The sequence below is a fragment of the Diadema setosum genome, chromosome 5 (assembly GCF_964275005.1).
Source record: "Diadema setosum chromosome 5, eeDiaSeto1, whole genome shotgun sequence".
Classification (NCBI taxonomy): Eukaryota; Metazoa; Echinodermata; class Echinoidea; order Diadematoida; family Diadematidae; genus Diadema; species Diadema setosum.
Genome location: NC_092689.1, coordinates 27958652 through 27969713, shown reverse-complemented (window position 1 = coordinate 27969713; position 11062 = coordinate 27958652). Strand labels below are relative to the sequence as shown.

Genomic DNA, 11062 nt, shown 5'->3' with positions numbered 1-11062 from the left:
AATCACATAACAAATATGGGCATGTTTTAGGCCATTACTTACATGACTGTGATCCACAGGATTCCTTGCAGAGTCTAAAATTGGTCTGGAAATGATGATGATAATATTTAAGAGTGATTTATAATTTTACATACACACACATACACACACACAATATACAATATTAATATCATTGTAATCTATACTGAGTTGGCTATTAATCTATGTGCAAATACTAAAATATTTCACCAAACTGAACCTCGTTCATAGAAGTGACCATAATGGATGCATTAAAGCAATTATTCAGAGTCTCGCATAACTAGTTAGGTCCAAATTAATAATTTGATTAATTCGATATTTCTTCGTTCACTGTCTTAACATATGGAGTCAACTATCGGGGGTTGAGTGACATTTGCAAAAATTCATTGAAAATGGATGCAAATCAAACGGGGAAACCAAGAAGAAAATAGACTGTAACGGTTGGTTGCTGTCCGTTTTTCTGCGAAGATAAAAATTACAGACCCCTCTCTGTAGAGCTCTCTTCCTACATAATACTTTGCTGATCTCCAGTTGACTCTTCTGTGTATAAATACATTATTTGGTTTATATTACCGCCAAGGTTTTTCGCTCTTTACACGATTGATTGCAATGGTTTCTTGTTGTTGTTTTGGTTCGTTTCTGTTATTTCTTTCCCTCCAAGACCCTGTGCAACGAAAGCACGAATGGCTGTAACCCCTACCAAGTCTTTAAGTCTAGCGCCCCCTCACGAGGATCTATTGCGCCTGCTCCTCTCTTCACCCTATCATGCCTATGCCCTGAGAAAATTGCTTGTGTGTTAGAGGCTCGTCGATGTACCTTATAGCATGGTTACTTTTAGTGAGTAGACTGTTTTATCTTTTCTTTTTTTTAAGTAACATTTAAATAAGTTATTTGTGAACTTTCCTATCAGTCTTGTATTATCGTTCCTAAACCTTATGATTTGAAATGACCATATAATCACGTACAATATCAGATTTACGATGCCAATATGATTGAGATTTAGAGTTTGCCAAGCGCGGAATCGCATGACTGCTTTTCATACCAAGATCTCAGTCACGTGATATGTCTTGTATGATGTCATAATACGACTAACAAATAAATCGACCACTCATTGAGTCGGCGACCGAATGTACAGCAAGATGCTTATTCTAGAGTTAACGAACTAACTGACCAGGATTTCACTGTTGAACAGTATCGCTGTAGATATTACTGTCAGCAATTTTTATTCCAAACAGTCTGGTCCATTTTGTTTATGTTATAAGTCACGGAATTAAAAGAGAGGGGCTTTGAAGTGAGAAGTTACATGATTGTAGCAATTTCTTTGAAGGAAGGGGCAGAAATTAATGATCTATGATAAGACACAAGGGGTTGTTTGCTTGTGGGAATGTGTCATTTGACCGTGCATTACGAGTAAGAATGGGGCAGGGAGGTGAGAAGTCTCTCCCTGCATAGGCGAACTTTCTTATAGAATAAAAGGGTTAACATTGAAATAAGGAAAATCAGTGACGCTGAATATGGACCTACACGTATGTCCTCCAAAGCGAATCAAGATTTAAATTTCAACTTTGTAAAGTCTTCCATGATATACATGACTCGAATCACATTTAATGATAGCATTCTAATTTGTTCTAGTTGGCTCAGGTGTTTGAATGGACAATGTCAAGCATGCGTGTGCGCTTTATTTTTCCTCAGTGCTTGTTTAGCTAGAACAAAACGCACATAATCATTGTTTCATCATCTAAAGGATGCATCACAAACTGAGTGAAAGATAGCAAAGGTCTGTTTGTAGGCTTTTACCATGGAGCTACAATGCAATGCAATACAATACAATACAATATGATACAATGCAATACAATACAATACAATACAATACAATACAATATAATACAATACAATACAATGCAATACAATACAATATGATATAATACAATACAATACAATACATTACAATACATGTATGTTTATGGTATACGTTGAGGGAAGCCATGCTGAGAGTTCAGAGAAAAATGTATAGTAATTTCATTTCTCATGATTATGGGTGTGTGGCGGAGTGTGAGGTGTGGGCGCCCTCATACAGTGGATGAGGAACAGAGAGAAAGGGGGTGGGGCATGAGAGAGAGAGAGAGAAAGAGAGAGATGAAGAGAAAGAGAGGAGAGAGATGGGGTGGAGAAGGTGACAGAGAAGCGTCTTTGATTGATGTCAACACAAACTAACATTCACGTTTTGAAAAACCAACACTCTGTCAGCATCGGGACCCGTTTTTCAGGGTGAACAAATAGAATTATCAAACAATCCATGTCAGATGTGGGCTGTGAGGATTGATTTATCTTGACATGATGTTTCAAATGCGCCTATATTTCTGAAGAGGCCACTGGTTGGGCTAATGTATGCTCAGGCAAAGAAAAAATGGCGGAATTGAATCCTGGTGCCGTTGACATATCAAGAGCCTATGTAAATAACATCTCTCTGTAAATAACATCTCTCTGGGACCTGTAAGTGTAAGATAAAATCATACTATAGGATATGAATTGAGAAAATTATGCATTTGACAAGGAACTGAAAAAGTGCAGGTCAGAAACAATCGCTGCTGATAATTAAAGCAGTTCAGATATAAGGATGATATTGGTCGAAATTGAACTGACGGGATTTCCCATTTTGAGAAGTATTGCGGATGGGGCATACACACACTTGCTTTTAATCCGGACAGCTCACTATACTATTGCTGTATTCATCTTCACACTCTAAGGAGTTCATCTTTTGCGCACGCGCAGTGCGTCGTTCCCGCTAGAGCGTCGCTGTATCCGCTGTCGCAGTGCATGACGTTCGGAGTAGATCTAATTATTTCTGCACATTCGGATCGCTTTTTCTTCCTTTCCCATCATGACCATCGCAAGAAATTGACGCCATACATTAAGGAAAAAAATCCCAGAAGGCCGAGACAGGCAATGCGTGTCGGGGAGTGGATAACCGACAAAATAACGGGGGAATGGGAGAGGGATGCAGAGAAGAACGATGTTGGCGGAAAGAAAGAAATATCGCGAAGAAAGAGGAGAAAGTACCGCAAAACACACGACGAGAAAAACACGGGATCATTTTCGCCTTGGATGTCTTTCATGTCGCCCGCTCGGCGATTCATTGCTCGTTACACAGATCATTGCGCTCTCATTATCGCGCGTACGGATCGGAGATATGAAAACCGAGAAGAGGCGAAGAACGCCCATAATGACAGGCCTGGAAATAATGACGGCGGCGATGGAGAGGCTAGCCGCCGTTCAAGGCAACTCGAACGAACGCCACCGTCCATTCCCTGTTTCTTCTTACGACGGGGGGGGGGGGGGGGGGGAGCTGAGCATCCAAACAAGGTGTGGAATGAATACACGCCGCCCGACTTCGACAAATAGTCGAGGTTCGGTTCGGAGGTGGGTCGTAAATAAACTTCCTATCTGAGGGAAAAAGTCTGTGCGTGGTTGGTACAATGAAGCAGGAATGGCTTCAAACTGGGATGCATCAATATCTAAAATCAAATGCTTTCCTTATTGAACAATTTATACCCCCCCCCCTCCAAAAGAGAGAGAGAGGAAAGAGAAATTGCGCAGAGAGAGAGAATAACGGAAGTGTCCAAGTTCGCCTTAAAACAAGACTAGGCAGAGGGTCCGCTGCTAACTGAAAAATTACACAGATCGCAATTTCAGATGCGGCGTGGTGGTTGCACTCTTGATCATTTTAGCAATCTCCCCTCGCCGTCTCGTCCACGCATTATGCTCGCTACTTCAGAGCAGGGCTTTCACGCCGATGTGATCAGCATAATCAATTTCGAGAAGCCGGCTGGGCTTCTCAGCCACGAGAGTGCAAGCGAGTGAGGTCGCAGTTGTTTTCGGATATTTTCTTTGCCCCTTTCATTATGTCGCAAAAAAGCTTTCCCTTTCCCCCCTCCTCCCCACATTACCTTGCACCTCCGCCATGGCCGTTGTTATTGTCGAGTCAGTCAATGGCGAAACCCCCCTAGACAGCGGTCCGAGCAATCATCACTGTAAACCCCTAAACCAGCATGTTTTCCTTAGCGTCATTTTCCAGCTCTCTGCGCTTGCCGACCCGCAGTCAATCAGTCTACCCCACAGAACTCTAATACCCGAAGAAACGTGCTCAGACCGGATACGTTGCCTTACCCAGCTCGTTTTTCACCATCCTCAATTTCCCCTCTTTCATTTCTCACTCATTTTTCTTCTGGCGAGCTACCCCCCCCCCCCTACACCATTTCTCTGTCTGTCCGTCTCTCCCTCTCACTCATACCAAGCTGTCAGCTTGTGTTAAAACCGTGGGCCTGTCATGTCTGTTACCCGGCCGTCAATCTTATCCCTGTTTGAAAAGCTCTGCTTGCTGAACCATTGATTGATTGACGAGAGAGATAGAAATCTCCTCCAACTCCGACGAGCCCTTTGAAGCCCGCCGACCCGCAGCTCCGATGGCCCGGCGATGTCAATAGCCCGCCAGAAAACGGGCTCGAGTTCGTTTGCCCAGAAAAAACAAGGCGGCGAGGTTTAGAAACGGCTTTTAGACGAGCGCTGCACACACACATTTCGGGAGGAGTGCGAAAAGTGTGCTGTACGGCTTGCTTGTTTTACGAGCAGCCCACAGTGCTGTCCCTTCCCCCCATCATAGAAAAACCCCGGCTGTCGTCTTGGGTGCGGTTGTCATTCAAATCTACTCCGCCGGTCTCTTTGTTGTCACACATTAATTGCGATTATTGGGACGATTTATCTCGGGGAATCATAGCCCCTTTCAAAAGCCGTTTTTCAAATTACTCGAGCCATGTTATCAACAACAAAACGCTGACATAAATCAGACGGAATTGACAAGGCTGACACCGCATTTGATTGATCACAGAACGGCGAGCACCACTGGACGCCTGCCAACGGGAATTCGCTAATCGCGAATTTGATTGGCCGGCGCAAAGCATGTGACGGGATCACATATCAATCATCCCGGCACTCTGACAGCTACGCGAGGCCGGCGACCAATGACGAGGAACGCTACGGCAATCACATCGCGCTGATTGGCTAGCGGTGAAGTCCCTTCATCTCGCGTTGTAAATTCAATGTTTGACTAGAAGTGTTGTCGGCAAATTTGTGGTTTTGTGTGTTGTCTGCGCTGGCGGCATACTTAGAGGAATGCTTGTGTGGCTTTGCCCAGACAAATCCGTTCGCACAATGAGCCCAAGCTAGTGGGGCTGCTGTGACGGCCCGCCGCCCGTACTTCTCTCTCACTACTCAACACTCAGCTCTCGTTGTAAACGGACGTGCGACACGCTCGCTTCTCTCTCCACGAGTCCGTTTGCCACTCTGCTAGCAGACAGACAGACTCAGCTCTGCTGTACCATACCCACTGATACCCGGGCACATATTTCACTCGTTGTTTTTCTATCATCCAGCTATTGTGTGTATTTTGTATAATTTACCTGGTGAATATCTCTTGGTTTATACCTACTGTGCCACGATGCTAGCGACACGAACCCAACCGCTCATGCATACGGAGTATTTACAGCCTATGGACCCACTTCCAACCACGGTAAGTTGAAGTTTCCATGGCATATTCTCTGATTAATCATTCTAGCTTACAGCGCAGGCAGTAAAAGTTGATAATGTATAATTTCTACTTCATGGTTATGCTAGAGATTTACTGCAGCAATACCATGCTGCTGTTAAATCATGAAACATTGTAGCATGATTATTTCGCATGAGATCGCAGTGTGATCATGGTGATCAACGTTTCCACTGTTAAGTAGCCGCCGCGCTGCCGCTGTGATTTGTCTGAGCAAAGCAGACGAGCCGATATAACGTGTATTATCCTGTCCTCTTGAATCTGCTGTATTGCATTTTCCGATATGTGCATGAAAAGCACTGTCACAAAAATTCCTTATTACACAGTCTCTAGCAACTTCCTATCGAACATCTAGGCACTTCAGTATGTACTATTTGACTATGACACGTAAGCTCATGACCTGGCTGATTTCCCTCAGTCACGTCTGCACAACGGACCGAGTTCGAAAACATGAGACACAAATCGCGTACTAGAATTTCTCAATTTTCGAGACAAGGCAGATGACAGAATACTGAGTAATCAACATGGCGTAAAACAGAGACCCTTTCTCTCTCCCAAATACTCAATGTGTTCTGATACTGTGAAATTATCTGTGGGAGATTACCTGTGTTCAGTTTTCTCATGCGATTATCACCGTCCCGAATCTGAATTAGACTGAACGGCCATGTGAACTTGCCTCAATTACTATTTTAGGATGCAGAGAGAATTAAAGGCAGTACTCAACAGCACAACCAGTTAGGGGTGTGTTCAATATGCCCGAAATATATATTTTCAATGAAGTGTGAATCAGTAATCACAGCTGAGTATAATCACAGAAGGAACCAGTAGTCAATAAGTAGATGTACCGAATATCTGTAAAATTACCGAAACAGATCGGCTTTCAATGTTTTTGCAGAGGAAATTGTTGATTTATATTGACTTTGAAATGTTGCGTCAACCTCGGCAGTTTCAACTAAACTTGGATGTGTTTTCTCGTGTCTTGTCATCCTTGGAAATTCTGGTACTAACTATAGTTTTTACAAATACAAACGCCATGAATACATTATATGTATCTACGTGGGGTAGGTGGATATTGAAACATCGGAAAGGTATGCATTGTCACATGTCATTTTGTTAACGCAACCCCAGAGTTCAAAAGTGTTAAAATGTTGTCAAGCTTCAATATAGGACAGCATTTTCCACGGTCCGGCAGAAAATTATTACAAGAATTAGCAGTGAAATATCCGAGAAATAATTGTTCAGTCATTCCATTTTTTTTTTTTTTATAGCTGTAACCTACGCGTTATTTCGGCCGATATTTTACCACGCAGTAACGAAATAGTGATCGTGCACGTGCAGCTGTATGATGTGGTACCCGGTAATAACACGCGTTCTTTTAATTTTAAATTCATTCAATTTTAGTGGGACGGGTATATGATGTCTTTTTCACCTGTTGATAGGAAAAAGTTGGGATCATGTACTTTATTTATGTTCTTATTCTATTTTTGTGTTGTAGTTGGACGCAAAGAAGAGTCCGTTGGCACTGCTCGCTCAAACTTGCAGCAGCATCGGCAAGCCGGATCCGCCCCCGAGCTCAAGCGAGGCAAAGACAGCTCTTACTGCTCCGCTCGACATCGGCGGCAAGAAGTCGCCGGAGAAAGCCGCCACTACCGTCTCCGATCTCGACCGCCTGTCGTCGTTCAAGCCGTATAAGCAGAATGAGAAGCGCGAGGGCGACGCTCACGTCACAAAGATCGCATCTTACTCTTCGTCGGACAAGGTTGCGTCGAGAGGGTCACCGCTCAGCGTTATCACGAGTGCCGACTCAAAGCCCATCGCCAGCGCCACGACTTTCACATCTTCGCCCGCATCGCCGGTGAAAGCGCGAACGGAGTCGTCGAGACCGAGTTCGAACCAGAGTTCAACAGAAACCGTATCTAGTCACACCAGTACTGGACACAGTTTGGGCTGCACCAGCTCTGGAGCTCACAGCCCCAGTCAGCGTGGAGACTCCAAGCCACATGCCCAGGTGTCATCCGCCCCCATTCTCCCCACACATCTCGTACCTCCAGCTCTCGCTACTGGATTCAAACCATCCACCTCTCTCGCCAGTACTCCACCTACATCAGGACATTGTGGCTGCCCCTCACAGCTGCTTGGACATCTCTCCCACCTCACTGACCCTGCAAACTTGTCCAAGGACCATGCAGGACATCTTCTAGCTGCTACAGCAGGATCACCATATGCCACTGCTTATGCACGTGTAAAAACTGCTGATGGTGGAACCACGTTGATGCCAATTTGCCGTGACCCATATTGCACTCACTGCCAAACAGCATCACTCGCAGCTGGGGCATGCACACAGTGCAGACATGATGGACTCACTTTGGGAGGGGCTGTCCCATTTGCTCTTCCGGTTCCTGGTGCTATTCCTGCATACTTCCCGTCGGGTAGTCCCACCGCCGCTGCCACGCCTTATTTCTACCCTCCCCCGCCTGTTCCCGCCCAAACCGAGCACGGACATGTCTGCAACTGGGTTTCGGGCAACACAAGTTGTGGGAAGCGTTTCAGCAGTGGGGAGGAGTTGCTGCAACATCTACGCACACACACCATGCAGTCGAGCGAAGCATCTGTTGTCAGTGCATCTCCGTACACCCTAGCAGCAGCTTCGACACTAAATGCTCAGCTGAGTGCGTACTACATGCACTACCCAGCAGCGGCTCCCATCCCGGGCTCTCTCGGACTTACAAAACCAGGAGTTCCACCATCCCCCCTTAGTCCTGGCTCAGCGCTGCGCTATCACCCTTACAAGTCACCTGTTCCCTCCTCCCTGGCCACCCTTCCTGGACTCCCAGCTGGTGCGTACTATCCTCCTTATGCCCTCCATGACCTCAAAGGGCGACTGGCAGCAGCTGGTGTGCCTCACTAGCATCAATCATGGACTTTGGAAGGACTGGAAAGAGATTTCTTTGTAACAAGTCTGTTGTCTAAACAGCAAAATACTATGTGATTTCTCCTGTGCTCAAAGTGTTGATTAGAGAAAGCTTGTTGTGTTCAATGTGTTATTTTCCAAAACAAGTACTTGTAGTATCATATTATTGTTGGTAGCTTGGTAAATCTTATTCTAATAAGATGTCTTCTCTTGAAAAGTACTATTCCCCCTATGATGTGTCAAAAATTTAAAACTCATGTGAAACAAAAAGTGGAATCTAAGGAGGAAATACCAAGTATGTGTAGCATGGCACTATTGAATCTGAAATGCCTACTGCAGTTGTAGAAGTTACTTGTGGTCTCCATAACAATCTCGTGTTCTCCCTGACAAGACAAGTCACTGTCAAAATGCTCTTCATTTGCAAGAAAGAGGGAAGTGCTCATATTTTTCTCAGTCACTCCACATTTCCCTTCTGCCATGTCACGTCTAGTGACAGCCAAAGATGAAAAAAGTGAGGAGGTGGTTTGCTCATGTCGTTACAACTAATCGGACTATCCGCTCGATTTAAATTGCCTTCCACCTCGGCTTAAGGAAAAATCCAAGAAATTAGCAGGGTTCTTGTCAAGTGGGGGAAGAGCGAATCGAGTGTCAATTTTCCCTCGAAGCACGCTTTCATTCGTGTCATCATTAATCAAATATCCACTTGTCGCTAAAACAGCTATCCAGCCCCTCGCTTGAGCATCCAAACAGAATGGGGAAGGCGTGTTTGTAGTGATGCTGTCTTCTCTATGGAGAACTGGTCACAGTTAAAAGCCTCTGTTTGAAGATGAGGTCCTATGCTTCAGGGACATTTGAGAATGAGTGAAGTCCCCTTTCATTAGAAAAGGCTTTATTATTATTCATTTCTGGACAAAATCACATAACACTCTCCACCTCGTCCCCCTCCGAACACGCTGTGCCATGAATTATAGTTTCCGCGCAAACAGACCAGTGTAGCCATTTATCTTCCTCGCTGGCGCGGGGAGAGAGAGTTGAAGCTAGATCATGTTTGCAGTAAGGGCGAGGAAGGTGCCGTATTGGCGAGCCGTGGCGATCATTTATGCTCCTGTCATTAGTCGCTTATTTCAGTTTTGTTTTCCCCTCTCCGTCTCTCCCCTCGCTCGCTGCATCTCTTCAGCTTCTTCCCCTTCTATTTTTTATTGCGAGAGCGAGCCACGCTTCAATAACGCCCTGATGACTGGGCGGATGATTGATGCGCTATCGCTGGGGCTTCGCCGGGGTGAATTATCATCGGCGGGTCGTAGGCTAGCTTGACAATCTGTAGGGCTTGAACCCCGTGAAAGAACATAAATCCGACTCGGTATCATAATACTGATGGGCACGGACGCGGCGACTCGTATTTTATCTCCTCTTTAGCGCTTTTGCTCCCCACTCATGAATCTTTTAATGCCTCTTCCATTAGCGGCCGAATTAATCACAAGTATATCTTTGCTACTGGGGAAAGGGGGAGGGGGCTGGACAGACGGAAGTATAATTATAATATCAAGTAGTCCATTCTTTTGTTTTTGGACTTCAAAGCCATCTATTTAACAGTGTCTCTGGAACTGACATGGCTGGCATTATTTCGTTATTTAGGCAAGCGTAATTTATTAAATAAACCCACATCTTGTTGCTATGTTCCATTTTACGCCCAAAGCATCGTAGATGCTGGCGGCAGTAATTTTAATTTTGAAAATGTTGCCAAACATGCTTCATAATATTGGACTCTTCTGTTGCTTGTCAACTCGCATGCCCGTCCAGTGCTATAGTCGGCGTAAATTAATTCCCGAGTTTAAATGGGGATAAAGAGAGAAAAAAACCTAGGAAAACAAGACTGTTGAAAGCTGTTCAGTTAATTTTACTGGAATATGTGTACTGAGTTGTTGTTTTCATCCCGTGTATCTTCTGGCTCTATTTATAATGTGTATATATGACATTCTGTACAGAGAGGAGGAGATACGCAATGTGCGACATGAAATGCCCATGATGTAAATACATGTAAAGTTGAGAGATATTAAAAAAAATATTCCATCTGTTGAAAATGAAACTGAATTTGTACAATTGTCCGTCATTCCTCTGAATCTTAGGCATTTTTGTTGAGACCTGATGTACTGGGTGATAGGCTGTGTCGAGGTTGTTGGAGGTTATATCCCTTATTTGTTTTACCTACGAAGTGTTTGCGTGTATTATGGAGTGTAAATGTGCTTACGGTGTGTGTGTGTGTGTGTATCTGTGTGTGCGCTCTATGTGTAGGAATTATTTTAAAGATTTAGCTCGGATAAATTGAGAGATTAATTTAAATACACTTGAATTTTTTAGTTTTAAATCAAAGAATTTGACATGACAAATACGATGATAACTGGCCCCGTTTCATATAACTTGTTATCAATAACAAGTTGCGATAGTTGTTATAAGCTACTCAGATCCTTGCATCTGATTGGGTGGGAGCAAATTTGTCATAGAAATGTGGCAGTTACTGATAAATAGTTTTATGA

The 11062-nt window shown here is 44.3% G+C and overlaps 1 protein-coding gene across 1 annotated transcript; it reads left to right on the top strand.

Annotated features, from left to right (window-relative positions):
- The first annotated feature begins 5303 nt into the window (after positions 1–5303).
- On the top strand, positions 5304–10596 carry LOC140229244 (zinc finger protein 703-like). Its single transcript, XM_072309521.1, has 2 exons — positions 5304–5584; positions 7113–10596. Exons 1-2 carry the CDS (start codon positions 5513–5515, stop codon positions 8523–8525), a joined length of 1485 nt encoding a protein of 494 aa, XP_072165622.1. The 5' UTR covers positions 5304–5512; the 3' UTR covers positions 8526–10596.
- Positions 10597–11062: the final 466 nt, after the last annotated feature.

Excerpts from the sequence above, each read along its gene's own strand:
- LOC140229244 (XM_072309521.1), top strand. The coding sequence starts at position 5,513 with ATGCTAGCGACACGAACCCAACCGCTCATGCATACGGAGTATTTACAG. Across the intron at positions 5,585-7,112 it reads TGGACCCACTTCCAACCACG|TTGGACGCAAAGAAGAGTCC; the intron begins GTAAGTTGAAGT and ends TTTGTGTTGTAG.